Source organism: Aotus nancymaae, unplaced genomic scaffold (genome assembly GCF_030222135.1).
Source record: "Aotus nancymaae isolate 86718 unplaced genomic scaffold, 86718_ANA_hifiasm-v0.15.2.pri h1tg000059l, whole genome shotgun sequence".
In the NCBI taxonomy this organism is placed as follows: Eukaryota; Metazoa; Chordata; class Mammalia; order Primates; family Aotidae; genus Aotus; species Aotus nancymaae.
The window spans coordinates 59,048,596-59,071,431 of NW_026988473.1; the positions used below are offsets into that span (position 1 = coordinate 59,048,596).

The window sequence follows — 22,836 nt, forward strand, 5'->3', positions numbered from 1 at the left end:
GTTTTTGAGACAGGGTCTCTCTCTTGTTGCCCAGGCTGGAGTGCCATGGTGTAATCCCAGCTCACTGCACCCTCCACCTCTCTGGTTCAACCGATTCTCTTGCCTCAGCCTCCCAAGTAGCTGGAATTACAGGCATGTGCCACCATCCTCAGCTAATTTTTGTATTTGTAGTAGAGACAGGGTTTCACCAGTTGGTCAGACTGGTCTCGAACTCAGGTGATCCGCCTGTCTCAGTCTCCCAAAGTGCTGGGATTACAGGCATGAGCCACCGCTCTGGCCTTTCTTTTCTTTTATTTCAGCATTTACATGGTTACAAACAACGTTTCCCTGAAGGTGACTGCAATTCTGAGAGGCTGTTCCCAGCACTGACTGGGACCAGGGAAGGCAAGAGGTGCAAAGTTTGCTGGGCAGTCACAGAACAGGGGAGCCAGAAGAGTCCTTAAAAGCAAGCAAGGCAGTCCAATACCCGCCTCCTTTTTTTCTTTTTTTCCAAGTAAAAGAGGGCTGGGCACAGAAGCCCATGCCTGTAATTCTAGCACTTTGGGAGGTTGAGGCAGAAGGCTGACTTGAGCCCAGGAGTTAGAGATCAGCCTGGGCAACAGAGTGAGACCCCGTCTCTATAAAAAATAACAAATAATTTTAAAATAAATGTTTTAAAAAGCTGAGAGGGGAGCTGACCTTGGTCAAGGCCACACAGAGCTAGTGGCAGAGCCACACCAGAAGTCAGACGCCTGCTCCCTGTCCAGGGCTCCCAAGTGTCCTCCGTGGGAGGTTATATTTGCCTTTGTCTGGCAGCCCAGATAATACCGGGAGCTGTCCATGTTCACATCTGCTTCCCTCACCAGACTGGGGGTTCCTTGGGGCCTGGATGTGTTCTGACCCTTCTACAAAACCAACATGTCAGTAGGGTCTGGGCACCTGGCTTCCCAGTTTTCCACAGGCAGACTGGACCATGCCTGTCTTGACAACCTCAGGGCTTTCCCTCTAGTGCTGCAGCAGAATCAGACAACACTGGGCTCTACAGAGTTCCTAGTCCAGCTCCTGTATTGCTGCTAAAAGGCAGGGGGAGGCCCAGAGAGGGATCTGATCCAGCCACTGCCACACAGATGACAAACCAGCAGCATAGCCTGCATACCTGGAATGCTTTAAATCAGAGCAGAAAGAGTTTGGCTCAGATCCCTTCTCTTAGAGCCCCCTCTTAGCTGGATGAGGGTCCCTAACTGCCCACCTCCCCAAACGCTGTCCTCTCAGGGCCTAGCCCCTCCTTGGCTATGACTTGGCTATTACAGTTCAGTAATCCTGTATTTCAGGAATACTTTTAAGCTCAGAATAGAAAATAGCCCAACCCTTGAAGTTCCCCCTGAACCAGAGGCTGGCTGCCTGCACCCTGTCCTGGCACTGCTCTGCCCTGGAAACACTGGGAACGGTGGAGCTCTGTCTCTCTCTGTCTCACCCCTACTGCCCTCACTCCCCCAGGTGTGCGAGGCTCCGACAGACATGAGAGGCTGGAAAAAGAAAGTGTCAAAAGGAGGTTATAAATACGTCCAGGGAGAACCTGGGCCACCTTCCCGACCATGCAGAGGAAGCCATAGAACTCAGGGGAGGAGAGTCCAGAATGCATCCCCAATGCTGGGCCTCCAGCAAACTCATCACCACCACCATCCTTGCTGCCACCAGGGGGCAGTGTGGGACCAGCACGAGGGCAACAGCTATGGAGGCCAAAGGCACCTGGTCTCAAATCCCAGCTCCACGTGCCACCTGTGTGTCTTTGGGCGCATGACTTCACCTCTCTCTGTCTCTCTTTCCTCTTTGTAAATGGGGATAATAATAATGTCAATGTTGGCTCAAGTGTGGTTTAGTGAGACTCTACGTGAGAATGCTTTGCAAATCAAGTGCCACAGTGCTATTGCCACCACAGCCAGAGACCCCACCCCCTGGATGCCTTCCCCTCTGAGGCTTCTCACCCTGCAAAGCCTGAGACTCTCACACTCAGCTTCTCTTTGGGATTTTGCCAGTCCTGTGATGGGTGACCCTGGGTTGCCCCCATTCTTAGTCCAATGTCTCAGAAGAGGAAGAAAAACTCCATTTGCATTGGAGCATTGGAGCAAGTCAGATGAATGAAAGGCTGCAGGCAGAAGAACTGGCTGATGGGAAGCTCCCCGAGGGAATGACCAGCCTGCTTGACGCTCATTAGCCAAGGACACGTGGAGAACTAGGATATGACTGTGACCACATGCATATTCTTTCAAGAGGAAGCAGGGAACACTTGGGTGGTGCTGGGAGGGATTGGAGGTCGTCCTTATCAGGTGAAGGATGGATGTGTGCTTATCCAGTGGTGAAAGGCAGGAAAGGCATTTGAGCTGAGGCAACTGTGCATAAGCAGGTGCCGGGGATGAAAGTGCATGGTATGCTCTGGGCAGGGACAAGGGTGGTTGGGTGGGGCCCATTGGGTAGGTTATAGGTGTGTGGTGATGACCAGCCAGTGTTAGACTAAGAAATAAGCTTTGCTCTGAGGAGAAAGGCTGGGTTTGGAAAGATTAGGGTTTGGAGTTGGGCACAGGGGCTCACACCTGTAATCCCAGCACTTTGGGAAGCCAAGGCAGGAGGATTACTTGAGCCCAGGAGTTTGAGACCAGCCTGGGCAACATAACAAGACTCTGTCTCTACAAAAATAAAAACAAGAAAACATTAGCTGGGCATGGTGGTGCATGCCTGTGGTCTCAGCTACTCGGGAAGCTTGAGGTGGGAGGATTGCTGGTGTTGGAGGCTACAGTCAGCTAGGATGGCACCACTGCATTCCAGCCTGAGTGACAGAGCAAGATCCTGTCTCCACCGTAAAAAAAGATTACAGTTTGGAAAGATGGCTCCAGTAGGATGTGGAGGATGGATTAGAACTCGGGAGACTGGAGTCATAGAAGATTAAGGAGGCTGTGCAAGGGTTCCACAGGAGTGAGGAGTGGGCCTTGAGTTTATGGAGAAGAGGGAGTAAGAGACAAAGGAATACGAAGGCAGACTTGCCACACAGGCTTCGGGGATGGGGGCTGACTCTGAGGAGATGGAGGCTCAGAGCAGGGACCTGGGAGGGGCAGGTTTCCAGGCACATGGTGAGCTCTTTGCTGAGCCTGAGCTGAGGTTCAAGTCCCTCGTTTTGTAGGAGGGAAACCTGAGATTTGACAAGGAAAGTAAAATGCCCAGGGTCAGTCAAAGGCTGTAGCTTAGTACTGGGCTTATTCTTTATTCCATCTCATGGCTTAGGGACCAGTGAACTATGCCTGAGTCCTCAAATCTGCCCTTTGAGACGGTTAATTGCCATCATTAGGGGCTTGGCCTCTGTGGCCAGACTATCTAGGTTAAGATCCTGGTATGCCTAGGCCGGGCACGGCGGCTCATGCCTGTAATCCTAACATTTTGAGAGGCTGAAGCGGGCAGATCACCTGAGGTCAGGAGTTTGAGACCAGCCTGGCCAACGTGGAGAAACCCTGTCTCTTCTAAGAATACAAAATTAGCCAGGCGTGGTGACGCATGACTGTAATCCCAGCTACTCGGGAGGCTGAGGCAGAAGAATCACTTGAACCCAGGAAGTGGTTGCCATCAGCCAGGATCACACCATTGCACTCCAGCCTGTACAACAAGAGTGAAACTCCATCTCAAAAAAAAAAAATTCTTGTCTGCCTCTTACCAACTGTGTGACCTTGGGCAGGTCTCTCTGTGCCTCAGTTTTCTCATCTGTAAATTGGGGATTATAGTAGGCCGTTGGGAGCATTAACTGAGCTGATACAAGTGCTTAGAACAGTGCTCAGCAAGTGATGAGTGTTAGTCGTAATTGCTGCATCCATTTTGAAGAAGAAACTGCCTTATGCCACACAACTAATGTTGGCCGAGCTCCAGCCTAAGCTACTCCAAAGACTTTTTGCTTAAGCTGAACTTCTTGCCACTGCTGGCTCTTTCTGGAAGATGGTTGATGTCTTTAGAGACTGGAGTCCCCAGCTGAAGGACTCTTAGGAGGAGATTCTGTGCACCTCTAGGCTCCCTGTCTGGACCCAGCTCTGATTCTGACACCACCATTGAACCTATTTGCTGGAGAGATCCACTTGCCCCTCCGTAGCCAGAGAGCAGGCCAGAAACCAAGATCCATCAGAGAGACCTGAGGCCTGGTCTCTCCCCTAGTTCCACCTAGGGGACAAAAAAAAGGACAGGCATTTAAATGAGAACAGTGCCACTTAGAAGGTGAGACGATTTTAGATGTGCATGCCTGGAACAGTTGGAGTGCGTGAATCTGGGAAGCTTGTGCGCAGGATGGAGGGTGGTGTGCTGGGAGCCTGATGTGAAAAGGAGAGAGTCAAGCAAAACACAAACTGATGTGCTCTGGATAAGCAGCACTGATGAAAGCAAGTTAGCCTGCTCCAGCCCCTCCTGAGAGAGCTGGCACACAGGCAAGTTAGGGTGTCCTACCCTGGCCCAGAGGCCAGAGAGAATCCGCCTGGCCACACGGTTCTTATGGGAGCCGCTGCGGAGGCCCCGCCCAGCCAAGAAGCAGCTGCCTGCCTTCTGCTTCCTGCCTTCCCATCCCTAGGCTCATAACCCATCAGCAGAGGAAGTGACTCATCTTCCCAGATGACACAGGTGGCATGCTTCCCCAGCAGCTCTCAGAAACTCTGCCTGAGCCACAGAAATGAAGCCAGGCAGCAGGGAGGCTGTGGGTTTCTGGAGATCACTCCATGCAGTGCTGCTGCACTGACTTTCCAGAGCATCTTCCTCAAGAGAAGAAGACAGTTGGGTGTGGTGGCTCACCCCATAATCCCAGCACTTTGGAAGGCTGAGGCGGGTGGATCACAAGGTCAGGGGATCGAGACCATCCTGGCTGACATGTCGAAACCCCATCTCTACTAAAAATACATAAAATTATCCAGGCATTGTGGTGGGTGCCTGTAATCCCAGCTACTCGGGAGATTGAGTCAGGAGAATTACTTGAATCCGGGAAGCAGAGGTTGCAGTGAGGCGAGATCACGCACCTGCACTCCAGCCTGGGTAACAAGAGCGAAACTCCGTCTCAAAAAAAAAAAGAAAGAAAACAATCCTAACATTGCCTGAGTACCTATTACCCACCTATAAGCACTGCAAAGCACACCCCATGATTAGCTCCATCCTTCAGCTGAGAAAACAGAGGTGGAATGAAGAGCACAGGGGTCTGAACCTCCCTTTGGAAAGATTCGGGAGGTCTGCAGATGGATGGTGAGGATGGTTGCACAACAAGGGAGATGTACTTAATGCCACTGAATTTTATGTTAAAATCTTATGTTATATATACTTTACAATTAAAAAGAAATACTGCAGGTGGAGTGCAGTGGCTCACGCCTGTAATCCCAGCACTTTGGGAGGCTGAGGTGGGCAGATCACCTGAGGTCAGGAGTTTGAGACCAGCCTGGCCAACATGGTGAAACCCTGTCTCTACTAAAAATACAAAAATTAGCCTGGCGTGGTGGTGTGCAACTGTAGACCCAACTACTCAGGAGACTGAGGCAGGAGATCACTTGAACCTGGGAGGCGGAGGTTGCAGTGAGCCGAGACCGTGCCACTGCACTCCAGCCTGGGTGACAGAACGAAACTCAGTCTCAAAAAAGAAAAAAAGAATTCTGCAAGCTAAGAATTAAGTAACGGGGCTACCAAGCGGGGAAAGAGGCAGTCACACCCGAAAAGTCCTGCCCCAGAGCCTTCCTCGCTCTAAACACCCTGTAATGTCTCATCTGTGAGTGAGGATAGTGGCCTGCAGAAGATGTGAGTGGACAGAGGGACAGGGCCTCAGTATCAGGCTGAGAAGGATGGTGTCCCCTGGGGGCACTGGGAGCTGGGTCAGGGTTTTACACAGGAAGGGGGATGGTAGGAGTTAAGGGTTGGAAATCTCCCTCTGGCTTGCAGGAAGATGGCTTGGGGTGAGACTGGAGGTGGGAAAGAGGCCGGGGCACGACCCAGACAAGAGTGGTGGTGGGCTAGACCAGGGCAGAGCTGCAGGTTTGAGAGGCTCGTGAAGTGGAATGGACGGTGGGGAAGGCGGGCAGGCAATGATGGCCCTAGCTGGGTTTCTTCTGACCTGCCCAGTTCAGCCTCTGGACAGTGGTCCTTCAAGGTCCCCTCCCTGACTGAAGTCTCAGAGGAAGTCAGGGCACCGGCTTCCTCTCCAGCGCCCAGGGGGCAGTGTTGCAAAGTCTTTGGGGAGCAGGGCCCTTTCTCCAAATTATCCGTGCCCGGCAGGGGCTTGCTCCCACCCTGCAGTTGCCAGCACCCCCCACCATCCCCAACCCCTGCTCTCGGCATCCCCTGTCTTTGCTGCACCACCCCTCTCCCGGGTCCTCTCTCCAAGGAGACACACTATTAACTGTAATCCCACACTTGACACTTTAGGAAACCAGTGGGATAGCCATTAGCTCGTGTGGGCCATGAGCAGAATGAGACTTCAAAAGACAGGGGCAGAGCAGAATGAGGCTCTTCCCCCAACCCCACCATCCCCACCCCCAACCACCATTAAATTTTTATTTTTTAGAGATAGGGTCTCACTCTGCTGCCCAGGCTGGAGTGCAGTGGTGCGATCATAGCTCACTGCAGCCTCCAACTCCTGGGCTCAGGGGATCCTCCCACTTCAGCTTCCCCAGTAGCTGGGACCACAGGCATGTGCCACCACACCTGGCTAATTCTTAAATTTGGTAGAGATGGGGTCTTGCTATGTTTCCCAGGCTTGTCTCGAACTCCTGGCCTCAAGCAATCTTCCTGCGTCGGCCTCCCAATGCACTGGGATTATAGGCATGAGCCACTGTACCTGCCTCCCACCCTCCGCCATTTATTGTAGGGAGACTGAGGACCAGGCAGGGAATGCAACCTGACCAGCATGTTGATGGCAGAGCAGGGGCTGGGGGCTGAAGGCCAGCCAGTGCCCAATCTGGAGCCCTGCAGCACCCGCAGAACAGCAGCTGTGAACAGTAGTTCCCCCGTCCACCTGCGGAACCCCCATTTTGCGCCTGAGATTCTTCCTACCTCAGGGGGCCTTCCCAGTGATTTATTCCCCTGGGTTGTCAGTGAGGTCAGGCTGACCTAGCACGTACTTGTAGTGATTTACATCCTCCTCAACCTCTGCTTCCAGAATTACAAGAGTCATCACCATCACCATCGCTGCCATATTAATAATGGCTCATGTCTGCTCAGCTCTCAGAATGTTGGAAGCATTAATCCATCCATCAGCTCATCCAAGCCGTACGACAGCTCTGGGAAGGCGTTTTGCAGACAAGGGTACGGAGGATCAGAGAGGGCAGGTGAGCAGCCCCAGGTCACTGGGTGAGGCTGGGGGCAATCTCAGGAGGGAGAGGCTGTACCACATACTAAGGCGATCGGGCAAAATGATGGGGTTTAGGACAGTCCTGCCAGGAGTTTTCTTGCGTCGACTAAAACTAAAATCTTAAGCCCCCCAATTCACTGAGTGGACAACCCCCCTCTTGGCCAAGGGGACCCCAGATAGCCCTTTAAAAACTGAGTTTTTGGCCATGAAGGGACAAAAGGTCAGACACACCCCGTTTGTCCCCCTCCCTTTTGTGGCTTAGACACGATACATGAGCAGCATTAATGTTAAAACAGAGATCGTAAGACCCGCAGTATGGACTGTTTGTGGCAATAAGATGCCAAACTGTAAACAAAACCTGGCCAGGCCTGGTGGTTCACGCCTGTAATCCCAGCACTTTGGGAGGCCGAGGGGGTCGGATCATGAAGTCAGGAGATCAAGACCATCCTGGCTAACATGGTGAAACCCCATCTCTACTAAAAATACAAAAAATTAGCTGGGCGCACGCCTGAAGTACCGGCTACTCAGGAGGCTAAGGCAGGAGAATCACTTGAACCTGGGAGGCAGAGGTTGCAGTGAGCCAAGATCGCACCACTGCACTCCAGCCTGGGTGACAAAGCAAGACTGTCTCAAAAAAGAAACAAGACCTAGGGTCATGCCAGGCAAGTGTTAAGTCCCTCACCCATACACTTAAAAGAATAAACTACGTTCTCACTGCCCCAATGATTCTCTTTTTCTCTAGCAGCTAAATAAGCCCTGGCCTTGAGATAAGCAATGTTGAAACAATTTGCCACTCCTCCACTGCCAGACACTAACTGATCCCCGTTCCACTGGCCACAACTACAGCTCTGATTGGACTAGAGACTGATTTCAGGAATTTTTTCTGGTAAGAGACCACTGACCATGGATGAGTTCTGGCCTATTTATAGACACTGTGCATTGAGGCCTTCAAGTCCTTGCTTCACCTTTTGATGTACAGGGCCTAGTTGTCCTGTATTTAAATGTGAAGTCTCCAACCCAAGGTGAACATGGGTCGTATGTAACTTGCATGTTTGTTCAATATGCATGCATTAGGACCACCTCATGAATATTCATAGCTCCTCTTATAAACTGTTGCATATGTATATTTGGTCAACCTGTTCAGCTTAAATTTCCTTCCAATCCCTCCTCCCCTGAAGTGTCTGTCTCCAGACTCTGCCAAAGACTGAGCTCTCCAGCCCATCAGAATGGCCACCTTGTAGGCTGTAACCCTTTAAAAGAAATAAAGTCTTAAACCTATAATCCCAGCACTTTGGGAGGCTGCGGTGGGTGGATCACCTGAGATTGGGAGTTCGAGACCAGCCTGACCAACATGAAGAAACTCGTCTCTACTAAAATTACAAAATTAACCAGGCGTGGTGGTGCATGCCTGTAATCCCAGCTGGAGCTACTCGGGAGGCTGAGGCAGAAGAATTGCTTGAATTGGGAGGTGGAGGTTGTGGTGAGCCGAGATCATGCCATTTGCACTCCAGCCTGGGCAAGAAGAAGGAGAGTCTTATAGATCTCATGATTTTTCAGTTATCACTTTTCATCTCTATTCTACAGATGAAGAAACAGTCTCAGAGAGCTTTGTACTGGGTTAGAATTAAACTGACACCCAAGCTCATGCTCTTTCTGGGACACAGAGCTGTCACTTTCAGGGAGGGATGAAGTTTCCAGCAGTGTGTATTCTCATAGGCTGGAGGGAGAAACTGCTAGGAGATGGAGGCAGTTGAAACCAGGGGAAGGCTGCTGCAGGGCAAAAGAGCCTGGACGTGGGGGCTCGGGAGACAACTTCCCAAGGGAGTGGTTGGAGGTAGGGAGAAACCTCCGGGTGAGGTTTAAGCTGCTACAGGGAGCACAGCAGGGGCTATACAAGTCTAGGGCGCTGGAAGAGCCAGGGGCTGTGCACCCCGCCTGCACATCTGTTCCTCTCCTAGCAGTTAGGAGATGAGCTGTGTCTTGATGGAGAAGCTGGGCCAATAAAGACAGGGGAAGCCCTGAATGCTTGCCAGGATGGGGCCTGTTTCTTATCAACCTCAGTTTCTTCAGCAGACTAGAGAAACTGAAGCCTGTTTATCTAGGGAGAGATAAACAGTGACTGCCCCGTGGTCTCCACACTCTCCTGACCTCAGTCTCCCAATCTGAAAAAAGAAAAGGTTGAATTAAATGAGCTCCACCTTCCTTCCCACTCTGACCTCTGATACCAGGCATCCATCCTTGTTGTCCTTGGCTCAGATCCCAGCCCCTGCCACATACTTGACATGTAGCCTCAGGCAAGACAGGAGGCCTCTCTGAGCAGCAGTGTTCTCATTGGTGAAATAAAGAAGACAGTGTCTTCCTTGGGCAGAGTTAATGGGCCATCCATGGGAGTGTGTCTGCACAGCGAGGGTCTGACTCCAAGGCAGCATCCGGCGGGCAAGGAAGGCCAAGGCTCTGGCTGAGGTCCTCACTTGTCTGCCTGGCCCATGGCTCGTTTATAGATACCCCCTTCCTGGCTGCCAGGCCAGAAGGGAAGTGGGAACAAAGATGCTGAGGCGGCAGTTTGGAGACTTTTTCAGGAAGAAGCCTCTGGCCACTCTTCCCCTTCTCATCGCGCCCACACTCTGTCTTCCGGGCAATCTCACTGTGATCCTCAGGACAGGCCTGAGGTGGGTGGTTGGATGTCATCATCTCCGTTTTACAGATGGGAAGACAGAGATCCAGAGAGGACAAAGGATCTGCCCAAGGTCCTACAGCAGGATTACGACGGAGCGGAAACCAGCATTGAGGTCTTTAATCTGGAGCCCAGCACTCTTCCTTTGTACCCCAAAGCAGATAGTTCTATAAAATGAAGAGTCTCCTATTTTTTCTGGTTTACCAAAAGGCATTTTCCTAAGTGGATTGACTTAAAGAAGGGCAGGGCTACGCTCTGCAAACAGCCCAGGGTTTTATGAACAGCATCAGTCTTAGTATCCTAAGACACAGGGCTCTGTGACTATTATGAGGCCCTGGAGGCTGCAGAGTTTTACAGATTGTGCCAGGCTTTGCCAACAGCACAGGACTCTAAAAAAGGCATCAAGTTTTGTAAACTGTGGGAATCCACAGATGGTGTTGTGATCCACACACATGGTGCTCTGTAAATGCACCTTCCTGTAATACTTGCACGAGGTGCAGCAAACACCACACACTGGCAAGTGGCAAAGCCTGGGTGCAAACTAGTGTGGTCAGACCTCAGACCTGGGCCACTTAGAGCAGGAGCTGACTATGGGTTAGCCAGGGAGCTGGTCTGAAGGCACGTTAGCCTAAGTCTCAGAGGCTCCTGGGTACCTGACCCTTGCTCCGGTTTCACAGCTCAAGTTCAGGAATATTCTTGGACCAGGCTTTGCCAGCCTGGGGAAGTTGAGGTAATAAATTAAAGCTGCTCCTACCAGAGGGTACTGTATATACCATGGCCTGGGAGGTATTGTGCATTGCTTGACTCAAAGATCAATGAGATAGTCCAGGTGTGGTGGCTCACATCTGTAATCCCAGCACTTTGGAAGGCTGAGGTGGGCAGATCACTTGAGGCCAGGAATTCGAGAATAGCCTGGCCACCATGGTAAAACCCCGTCTCTACTAAAAATACGTGTGGTGGCATTTTCCTGTAATCCCAGCTACTTGGGAGGCCGAGGTATGAGAATCACTTGAACCTGGGAGGCCGGGGTTGCAGTGAGCCAAGATGGCCACTACATTCCAGCCTGGGAGACAGAGAGAGGCTCTGTCTCAAAAACAAACGAACAAAAACAAAAAGATCAATGACATAAATTAGCCAGATGAGCTGATCCCCCTGCTGAGACTGTTCCGTATATAGAACCTCTTCAGTCTCTGGGGCCAAGGTGAGAGTAACTGGGCTTCCAGAAAGTTTAAAAGGGTCTTCATACTTGTAATTTGGAATCTGGAAGGTTGCACCTCTGCCGATCCCTGTGAGGATTCACGGTGCTGACTTTGGTCAGAAGGATTTGGAGAGAGAGATCCAATTTGCTTTTCTTAAGCAGGGTCTAATCAGGTCAGACCCTGGGTCAAACCCATCAGGATCAATCAAGCCAACTCTTGACCTTCCTCACTCACATTTCTGGTTTCTCAAAGACTCATTCATTCGTGTAACAAGCATCTGTTGAGTGCCTCCTGAGTGCCAGGGAGATCTGTGATTATTTCACACATCCCCTACTTCCTACTAGCACCCTCATACAGCAAGTAGGAGCCAAGTGGGGCGGATGTATGTTTCTCTGTGATTGCACCCTGAAAGTTAGACTCCAAACCCACATCCTCATTCCAGGCAAAGACCTTATTCCAGGGACAGGGTCAGGTTCACTTCTGCATCTTGGATTTGGGGAAACCCAGAGTTCTTCCTCAGAGAAGACAGCCTGGGTGGAGGGAAAAGCCTGATTCTAGCATGAGAGGTTCAAGGCACCCACCACCTACTAGCTGGATGATCTCTGGCAAGTTACTCAGACTGAATGTCTCATTTGTAAAATCAGGGAATAAATAACCTGACCTTAAGGTTCACTTCTGCATCTTAGATTTGGGGAAACCCAGAGATATTCCTCAGAGAAGACAGCCTGGGTGGAGGGAAAAGCCTGATTCTAGCATCAGAGGTTCAAGGCACCCACCATCTACTAGCTGGGTGATCTCTGGCAAGTTACTGAGACTGAATGGCTCATTCGTAAAATCGCGGAATAAATAACCTGACCTTACAGCGTCAATGGGAGGACCCAACGGGGCCTTGCGTGTGAAAGTGCTGTGCAAGCTGGGAGAGGCAAAGTGGATTTGCTTTCCCTTGCTGCCCTGTTCTAAGCCCCACCTCTGCCACTCCCTTCTCTGCACTCCAGCCTCCAGGCTTGGCTTCTTTCTCCTTCACTGAACCTTCACAGTGGCTCTGCAAGGGAGGATTAGTGTCCCTTCTTTGTAGATGAGAGGATTGATGCTCAGGGAGATGCTGGGACTTGCCTGAGATCACTTGAGCAGCAAATGACAAGTGAGATGGGACCCAGGTCTGTCTGGCTCCTGGACCTCCATCCTCAGTCCTCAGTCCAGAAAACTCTGGGAATTTCATATTTTCCATTCTGTTTCCCTCCTCTCCTTGCCTAGATGGCTGAAACTGATGGACCTCCTACCATGAGCTCCACCCAGGCAGGCTGCCACTGGATACTTAGTGGACAGAGTCCCTCCTTGCTCTGGATTCTTGGTGCTCAGAGTGGAGATGAGGGATTTAGTGAGAGGGGATGCAGGCTTGAGGGGGACAGGGGTTCAGTAAAAGAGGACAACTGCTCAGTGGGGGAACAAGGGCTCTCTATGGGGCCCTCCTATTAAGGGAGGGTGACAGAAGTTCTGTGAAGGGAACAAGAGCTTGTAGGAGAAGGGCTCAGGTGGAAAAGGGAAGGGCAGTGAGGACTTTCGGGGATGAGGGTGGAAGGCTGGGGAGCTTGGGGAGACCCATCAACAGCCCCTCTGCCCCCCACCTCTCTGCTGCTAACAGAGTGGGAGAAAGTACCTAAGGGCAATGCTGAGGTAAGAGGCTGGAAAAGCACAGGCTAAGGCTGAGCCTCAGGGAGGCGGGGCGCAGCTTCCTCCTCGCGAAGAGGCTGGACCTGAACAGACCCAGCCTCCTACACAGCTGTGGAAACAAAGCAAGGGAGAGACAGAAGGAGAAAGGGACCCGGGGAGACAGACACTTGGAGACACTTGGGGTTGAGTTTGAGCAGGACTCCCTAAGCTGTGCCTGGACGAGTCCGATGTCCTGTGTGGCCCAAGAAGAACTGACCCAGTGTGTGGAGTTCCCACCATTACTGCAGCCCTGCTGTGGTTCACCAGCTGCTGTCTCCAGGAGCCCCTGAGAAAATTCGCTTCTTCTCCCCTGCTAAGCTCCAGGTCCTGAGATTGAATTAGGGCTGGAGCTCACTGCACCCTAGCAGTCATGGGACCCAGGATAGGTAAGTCTGGACAAAGTAAGGAAGGGGCATGGAGGGTGAGCCTGGGGGACATGTTCCCAGAGGGAAGGGTGAGGCTGTAGATTGAGTGGGGTGGGTAGGATGGGTGCTCACAGCTGTTGGCACAGAGCCAGGCACGTGGCCGGAGCTCAGTGGAGGTGTGTTAAATGAGTAGGTGAGTGGCTAGAGGAGCATGAAGGGACACTATTTACTCCGCTGCAGCCAGAGAACCCAGCAAACCTCGTTGATGAAACAGAGACCTAGAAGACAACAGAAAGAGGCCCCTGACCCCCTGATGGAGTCCTGTTTCTCCTCTTGAAGGAAACAAAGATAGAGATAGACAGAGAAAAAGAGAAAAGTGTAGTCAGACAGAGTGCAGAGACAGGCAGACTCAAACAGGTGCACGGGAGGTCGGAGAACGCAGTATCAACAGGTGTCAGCAGCAGAACGCAGGGAAAGGGAGGGAGGTCAGACCTGGAGAGGGGGTTGCAGCAGAGACTGGGAGAGGCAGAGAGGCAGGAGACAGAGCAGGAAAGAAAATCAGACAGGGACAGGTGCCAGACAGCTACAGGCATACCTGCAGGCAGAGTCAGAAAATCCACCCAGAAGACCAGGAATTCAGAGTGACCTGCAGAGACCTGCATGAGTTTACCGTGGAGTGGGGAGGAGGCTGGAGGAAAGAGGTCTTGAAGCTCTGCCTGCAGGGTGACAAGGAATCCCCCTGCAGCGAGGGCAGTGTTTCTGGGAACAGCACCTGCTCCAGCATTTCCTGGAAAGGCAGTGCTTTAGAAGAAAGTCTTTAGCCCGGGAGAACTCCAGGTTAGACGCCTGCAGCAGCCACCTTTGACCTCTTTCCCAGCTGTCGATCCTCCCCTGGGCTGTATGAGCCTCACACCCATTTGGGCAAGGCCCAACTTGCTCCCAGGAATCCCACAGGGAGAGCTTCATAGGTCACGCAGACAGACCGGCTGAGGTGCAGCCACAGGGACTCCAGGAGAACGCAGCCACAGCCTGGGGACTGCAATATGGCAGGAAGGGCGGGATGGATGCTTCCTCTCAGGGCACCTCACAGGACAGATGCGAATGAGATCAGATTTGGAAGGGGTGGTTGGGGGAGTGTGAATGGGCCATTGATAAACCAAATTCCCCATCAGCCTTGGTTTGGTATGGGTGGGAGGAATGGAGAGCCGGGGGTACGGGGACTAATAAAGACTTTGGCTGTGCTGCACCTCCCCTAAAGACCCCCAGGACTATTTTTCTGGCCCCAGCTCTGGAATATTCTCCAGGTGCCCCCGACCTCACACACAGACAGCGGGAAGCTGATCCCAGCATCTGCTTAGCGGGCCACAGGATGCCACCTCTAGCCTCGTTTCCTGAGACTCATTCTGGGCTGTGGCCAGGCTCACCACGCCACTGTGAGGGATGTGGGAATGCAGGTGGGGTAGGATACAGAGCCCGGAGCCTGGGAAGGGTCCCCAAGGGAGATGGGGCAGCTGTCTCGGTTGGGGCAGACACTGGAGAGGAATGAAGATCAGATCTGGCTCCAGCAGAGCCCCTCCAGCAACTCAGCACACACCCCTTAGGCAGCAGTTTCCCTGCCTATGTGGGACAGCCATTCACACCATGTGACTCAGATATTTCAGTTCCCCACCTGTTCACCTTTGCTCAGGAAGCCCCTGCCCACATCCCATCTGGTGACATTTGTCCTGCTTTCCAACTCTTCCAAATGCCAACTCCTCCAGGAAGCCATCCCAGATGGAGGTAACCTCTCCCATATGCTGGTAACCTCATCCCCTTGTTTCTGGTGTTCCTGTTCCTCTCCCCAGCCCATCTGTGCTCAAATGTAAGCGATTCTAGGGCAGACAAGTGAGGCAAGGGAAAGAACCAGCAGTCCCAGGTTCAAATTCCAGCACTGTATCACTGGCTTTAAGAGAACTCAGTGAAATGTCCTCTCCCAACCTTTTTTTTTTTGAGATGAAGTCTCTCTCTGTTGACCAAGCTGGAGTGTAATGGCACCATCTCGGCTCACTGCAATCTCCCCCTCCCGGTTTCTAGTGATTCTCCTGCCTCAGCCTCCCGAGTAGCTGGGATTACAGGTGCCAGCCACCATGCCCGGCTAATTTTTGTATTTTTTTTATATTACAACTTTATTATCACATGTATCACAACTTTATTGCTTTTTTAAAAAATTTATTTATTTTACTTTAGGTGCATACTATATCTGGCATTTCTCCCCATGTTATCCCTCCCCACCGTCCCCACCCACCACTATCTCCCCGCTACCCTGCCAACTGCCCCCAGTGTGTGATGTTCCTCTCCCTGAGTCCATGTGTTCTCGTTGTTCAACACCCACCTATGAGTGAGAACATACGGTGTTTGGCTTTCTGTTCTTGTGTCAATTTGCTGAGAATGATGGCTTCCAGATTCATCCAAGTCCCTACAAAGGACACGAACTCATCGGTCTTGATGGCTGCATAGTATTCCATGGTGTATATGTGCCACATTTTCTTTATCCAATCTATCATCGATGGGCATTTGGGTGTGTTCCAGGTCTTTGCTATTGTACACAGGGTTGTAATGAACATACGTGTGCATGTGTCTTTATAGTAGAACAATTTATAGTTCTTTGGGTATATACCCAGTAATGGGATTGCTGGATCAAATGGAATTTCTATTTCTAGATCTTTGAGAAATCACCACACTGTCTTCCACAATGGTTGAACTAATTTACACTCCCACCAACTGTGTAAGAGTGTTCCTATATCTCCACATCCTTCCAGCATCTGTTGTCTCCCGATTTTTTAATAATTGCCATTCTAACTGGCGTGAGATGATATCTCAGTGTGAATTTTTGTATTTTTAATAGAGACAGGATTTCACCATGTTGGCCAGGCTAGTCTCGAACTCCTGACCTCAGGTAATCCACCCATCTCTGCCTCCCAAAGTGCTGGGATTACAGGTGTGAGCCGCCACACCTGGCTGTTCCTCTTTTTAATAGGTGAGAAACAGATGCTCAGAGGAGACAAGCAAGGTCCAAGCTCACCCCAAAGTAAGCAGCAGGGTGGAGGCCAGCCCCCCCAGGTCGGCCTGGTATCAGAGCCCTTCCTCTCTGTGACATTGCCTTTGGGCTTTCTCTTCCCTTCCACTGATCCCACACAGGTGTGCATGCCAGGGAAGGAGATAGCATTGCAAATGTTTGACAAGTGACTACCTGGCATGTTTGCGAAGCTAGTGAGCTGCCCAGTACCGTCAGAGGAGTGGGGGTCACTGGGCAACATCTTGGGAAGTTAAGGCAAAGAAGCTGATGGGGTCCAGTCACAAGAGAATCTGAGTCCTGGGAACATTCATAATAACCCCACTCATGTATGCAGCACTTTTCTTGTTTTGTTTTGTTTTGAGACAGTCTTGCTCTGTTGCCCAGGCTGGAATGTAATAGCACAGTCTTGGCTGACTGCAACCTCCGTCTCCTGGGTTCAAACGATTCTCCTGCCTCAGCCTCCCAAGTAGCGGGCCACCATGCCTGGCTAACTTTTGTATTTTTAGTAGAGACGAGGTTTCACCATATTGGCCAGGCTAGTCTCAAACTCCTGACCTCGTGATCCGCCCTCCTCAGCCTCCCGAAGTGCTGGGATTACAGGTATGAGCCACTGCACCTGGCCTGTGCAGCACTTTTATGATGACAAAGCACTCTGGGCCCATTTTACAAATGAGGAAACAAAAGCTAGGAGGAGATCTGTTACGTGGCCACGTCCGTGCAGCTACTCAGCAACAGAGCCAGGGCTCAGACTCAAGCGCCCCAAGGGAGACAGAGCCCTTGCTGGCCTCCTCCTCCCCTCTTTCTGGACAAGTCTGTACTGAAGGCTCCGATGTTCCCAGCCTGTGCCTGGTGAACACAGGCCTGAGGGGGCTGGTTCTTCAGGAAGCCTTCCTGATGCCCTCTCTAGACTCCAGGGTCTCGTGCCAAAACAGCCTGAAGATGGCCATTTGGATCACCTTGTGTTTGGAGGACTAGAGATGATACAGACTGAGATGAGATAACATCAACCCCGTAAGGGGTTAATTTAAGCACACAGAGAGATGAGCTGGAACCACATGGAGGGGATGGGGCCTGGCCTTGAGCCATAGCTGCGTATCTCTGAGCCTCTGACTCCTTGTTTTAGGCCTAGGGAGATGGCCTGGGTCCCCGTGGGCTCAGGGCTCACCCTACCTCCAAGACCTGATTACTATTTTTTAGGTCATCCTGGGTCTAGATGGGGTAGCCAAGGTTACAACTGGGAACAGAAAGTCCCAGCTCAGGGTCGCTGGCCGAGCTGGGAAACCACCAGAATGTTTGTCTGGCCCCTCCACGACCCTGCCGGATCTCCTTCAAGAAACAACTGGCTGGAATCTCACAAAGCTGTACCTCAAGCATACTATTATTGTCTTTCCAACAGACCACCCAAAATCCTGCTGGGAGGTTTCCCAACGCCTGGAGACACGCCCCCTTCCTGCCTTTGACTCTCCCCTCCAGGATGCTGGGCCAGGCCAAACAAGGAACTGGAGCATTCAGGGTCCCCATGCTGCCCCCATCCCAACCCATGTGCACCACCTCAGCCCCCACCCGCAGCCCCCGTGTTCCAGCTTTCTCTTCCCCTTCATCTAGTTTAGTTCAGTTCAACAATCTTGTTTGTTTGTTTGTTTTTAGTGTTTTGTTTTTGAGATGGAGTTTTGCTCTGGTTGTCCACTCCAGCCTGGGCAACAAGAGCGAAACTCCATCTCAAAAAGAAACACAAAACACCCTCAGCCTCCCAGATTCCAGTGATTCTCATACCTCAGCCTCCTGAATAGCTGGGATTACAGGCACCTGCCACCATGCCCGGCATATTTTGATATTTTTAGTAGAGACGGTGTTTCGCCATGTTGGCCAGGCTGGTTTTGAGCTCCTGACCTCAGGTGATCTACCCGCCTCAGCCTCCCAAAGTGCTGAGATTACAGATGTGAGCCACTGCTCCCAGCCAACAGTCTTGTTCTTCAGCAGGGCTAGGCCTTGAAAGATAAGTGGTTTGCTGGGGAGGAAGGACACTCCAGGCTCAGAGTACAGCTTGTACAAAGCCTTCAAGGTGGAAAAGAACATTTAGGGTATGGCAAGAATCTATTGGAGCCAGGGAATACTGCTCACTAGGAGTGGGTACAGGGGATGGCAGTGGCTTCCAGTAGCCTTGATCTCCTTGGGGCTGAGCCTGTACTCACGGTTTGCAGATGGAGCTGGGAGTTGGCGGGGGCTAACCATTGTTGAGCACCACAGTATACCAGGCATAGGACATTTGCCTTTAATCCTAACAAAAACACTGGGAGATAGACACCCAGCGGATAAACTCTGCTCACTCACTTGCAGAGAGGAAAACAGACTTAGAGAGGCTAAATCAGCGGTCCTAGGTCCCACAGCTACAATATGACAAAACAAATATTTGAATCCAAAGTCTTCTCACCCAGAGGGTTTCAGCAGGGAGCTAACATGATCCACCAGGACTGGGGGAGAACAGGATGACCTCTGCCCTGGGGGAGTTTATTGCCTGGTCAGGCAGAAAAGAGGGAGACACAAGCAATGCAAGAGAGTGGCCAGGAGAAACTGGCCTGGGAGGGGAGTTTTATGGAGGACAGATGAGACCGGAGCTGGGCTGCAGGAGCTTGGCAGGGGGATCTATAGGCCCAGGGAACCCCAGACAACTTAGGAGGTAGGAAGGGCCCAAGGCAGGGGTTCATGGCCTTGAGACTGGCAGCATTCCACCCCAACACCTCTGGGAGTGGGTGTCTGCCATTATCTTGAGGAATGGATTGCCTAGCATCTGCCGCTGGTGTTACCAGAAAGGGGTCTGGATCTTGACCCTCAAGAGAGAGCTCTTGGATCTCGTGCAAGAAAGAATTCAGAGTGATCTGTAAAGTAAAAGCAAGTTTATTAGGAAAGTAAAGGAATAAAAAATGGCTACTCCATAGGCAGAGCATTCCCGAGGGCTGCTGGTTGCCCATTTTTATGGTTATTTCTTGATATGCTAAACAAGGGGTGGATTATTCATGCCTCCCCTTTTTAGGCCAAATCGGGTAACTTCCTGACATTACCACTGCATTTGTAAACTGTCATGGTGCTGGTGGGAGTGTAGCGGTGAGGATGACCAGAGGTCACTCTCATCGCCATCTTGGTATTGGTGGGATTTAGCTGGCCTCTCTACTGCAAGAAATTTTATCAGCAGGATCATTATGACTTGTACTTTGTGCGGACCTCCTATCTCATTCTGTGACCTAGAACGCCTAAGTGTTTGGGAATGCAACCCAGCAGGTCTCAGCCTTATTTTACCCAGCCCCTATTCAAGACAAAGATGGAGATGAAGATGGGTAAGAATCTCAGTTCAATGGTTTTGGATTGGTGGAAACAGTAAGGTGAGGATTTTGTGGGGAGAGAGTCAAAGAATCTGAGAGCCACAGCCTCTTCCCTTGAAGGGCTGATCCATCTTTCAGGAAGTTCCTCTAAAGCACAATCAAACCATTTGCTTTGGACGGACAGTCTAGGAAGAGGAAAAAAATTGCTAATGAAGACAGTGAAATAGCAAACACCATCATGTGAATGTAGACAGTAAGGTGCAGTTTGGGGTTTTTAGCGCTCAGGCTGAATGTGGGGGTAGATGGTTTTCATCCTCAGTAGATGCTTTCTGCATTGGGAAGGAGATATTACTGCCCCTGCATTGCAGCTGGAGGCTTCAAGTCTGTATTCCCACCTCCTAGCCAGTGAGTGTGCCTGGAGAGAAGGGGTCCAGTTCCTTGGGCCCTGTGGTTGGTTAGGGTTTGAATAAGACAGGGAGAGAGATGATCCAGGGATGGATAAATGGCAATGTCAGGATGAAGGGGTTTACTTGGAGGAAGACCAGGTGTGTGTTGGAGGGGATGGGTCCAGCTGGGCCCAATTGCCATGGATGTGCTTGAATATTTATCAGGAAAGGGGAGAGCAATGGTCCTTGGCAGGGCCACCTATATGCCAGGCACTGGGCCAGCTGCCCTAGAGGCCTTACCTCTTTGAGGTCTTACAGAGGAAAAGAGATTTCTTGTCTTCGCTCTTTGCTAGGCTGGTGCCTGAGGTCCCTATAACAAAAGACAGCCTAATGGGTGAAAAGCATACAAATTTATTTGGCTTTTTAAAATTTAATTTACTTTATTATTATTCTTACATAGAGATGGGATCTTGCCATGTCACCCAGGCTGGTCTGGAATTCTTGGGCTTGGTAATTCTCCTGCCTTGGCCTCCCAAAGTGTTGGAATTACAGGCATGAGCCACCACGCCTGGCCCAAATTTATTTAATGTAAGTTTTACATGACACAGGAGCCTTCAGAAAGGAAGGCCCAAAGAAACAGGAAAACTTATGTATTCTTACATTTTTTAGTTTTTATTATTTTAAATTAAATTTAATTAATTAATTAATTAATTTTTGAGACAGAGTCTCACTCTGTCACCCCAGTTGGAATGCAGTGGCAGGATCTTGGTTCACTGCAACCTCTGCCTCCTGGGCTCAGGTGATCCTCTCACCTCAACCTCCCGAGTAGCTGGGATTACAGGCATGCACCACCACACCTGGCTGATTTTTTGCATTTGTAGTAGAGATGGGGTTTCACCATGTTGCCCAGGCTGGTTTATTATTTTTTAATCATCTAGCCTAAAATGTCAAAACTTGTGACTTTTTACGCCAAGTTTGATGAAGAAGTATATAGTTGTCAAGATGTATTGCACAGGGGGTTTGATCTAATGTGATAAACTTGGGGGAAGTTTGCAAGGCCTGTTTGTTCAAATTCTTCTCTGTGTCCTTGAGTCTTCAAAGTTAGGGCTGTTTCTTATCTCCAGGCAGAAAGAGAGTAACTCTTAAATGAGTGTCTTATGACCTGCATCAGTGTGAAAGGCGGGAGGTCAGAGTGGAATGACTATCCTAGGTTTTAGGACCTGCTTCTACTGTTTTCTCAAATGTGGCCAAGGTGCCATATTTGAGGAGTAGTGTGTCCAGAATTCCATCAGTAGATGCTGTTGTCTTCGCCTTACAAATGGGGAAACTGAGGCTCAGAAAGATCAAGGGATATGCCCAGGCTCACACAGTGGGCTTGTAACACAGCTGGGAGTCCAACCCATGTCTGAGGCCTGAAAGCCTGTTCTTAGCCTTCCATTTCCCTGAGACCTGCCCTTTGCAGCCGGGAGGTGGCCAAAGGAGGCAGAATCCTAGGCCTTTCCCAAAGAGAACAGGTAAAGGAAGGTGGTCCTTGCAGTCAGGCTGGTCTCTGAAATTTTGTTCCTCATCACCCAGACTCAGGTGGTGTGAAGAATGCTTACTCTGCCCATGAAGGGCAGCCTTGAAGCGGGAGTCTCTGGCTGACAGACTTTCAGGAACTTGTCTGTCTGTCTTATGAGGCAGCTGCAGGCAGGTGGCTGACTGACAGCCTGAACAGACAGTTCTCCTGAAAGATAGTGGCTGGCTGGCTGGCTGGCTTACCAGCAGGTGGACATGGTATACCTGTATGAGTGACCAACCAAGTGACCGACCGACAGGCGGGCACACAGACCCACTGCCGGCCAGCTTGGGCTGTGGGTCCCTAGGCCGTGGAGCCACCTGGCCTACCTGGGACCCCAAAGCCTAGCTGTCCACCTTGGAGAGAGGGACTGGGTTTTTAAAACTAGGGCCTGGCTCCCTGCCCCCGGTCCCCTCATTCCCACAGGCCCCCTCCAGCCCAGCCCAGGTTCAGCCCCATGGTTTTTCCCTCCTGTCAGGGCTGGCCCCTGACAAAGGCCCCATGGAACAGGGCAGGGCCTCAGTGCCCTTCCACATGAGGGGGACACACGGCCTTGGACGTGACCCTTCTTCCAAGGGGAGTTCTGCCCTAAGTCAAGGAGGCGAGGGTTTGCTGTCACACATCAGCAGAGGCACCAGCACATAGGAAGGGTTTGGAGGGGATGGACAGCCTTTCTGACAAGCCCCATTCAGTGACCGACTGACCACCCAGTACATGATGCATGCTCCTCTCAGAGCCCGGAGGGACGTGGCCAGTGCTTCCCTCCCTTGCCCAGAGGCTCAGGCTGTGGACTTTGCCCTCTATAAACAGCCATATCTCTAAAAGATAAAGTAATCCCAGAAAGGCTTTGAGCCTTAGCAGAAGAGGCTGAGATTGAAGCTTCAGGGAGAGCCAGAGGTGAGGCTGGAGTGGGAGCTCACCTGAGGCAGGTGAGTAGGCTCCAGGAGTGGGCAGGTGAGAGGGTGGGGGGCTGGAACTGGGGCTAGACAGGTTGGGGCACAGGACGATGCCTCCAGTATACCCAGAAAGTGAAGTGGAGGGTCCAGAGTCTGGCCTGGAGCTGGGGGCCTCACGTGCTGAGCTGGCCCACAGGTCTTCCACCCCTCTCCCCGATCCGTTCCTTGGGTTTCCTTCAGAGCTGGGGCTCCAGGTCAGGGACTTCTGCTCCCAGCCTCAGCTCCCGCTCTCTCATCTGATTAGCTTGGCCCCTTGGTGACTTGGCACTGCTACCTACGAGGTGACAGGGCT

At 51.4% G+C, this 22,836-nt stretch overlaps 1 protein-coding gene across 2 annotated transcripts in view; it reads left to right on the forward strand.

The window, feature by feature from the left end:
• The first annotated feature begins 12,990 nt into the window (after positions 1-12,990).
• Positions 12,991-22,836, forward strand: part of SLCO2B1 (solute carrier organic anion transporter family member 2B1) — a 56,082-nt gene continuing 46,236 nt past the window's right edge. Inside the window, exon 1 of one of the 2 annotated variants that reach the window (XM_012469656.2) lies at positions 12,991-13,293. In XM_012469656.2, the coding sequence (XP_012325079.2) occupies positions 13,278-13,293 (16 nt within the window). In that variant the 5' untranslated portion in view covers positions 12,991-13,277. Of the gene's footprint in view, positions 13,294-22,427; positions 22,518-22,836 lie in introns of those variants that run through there. The other variant, XM_012469657.3, reaches the window with a different exon arrangement.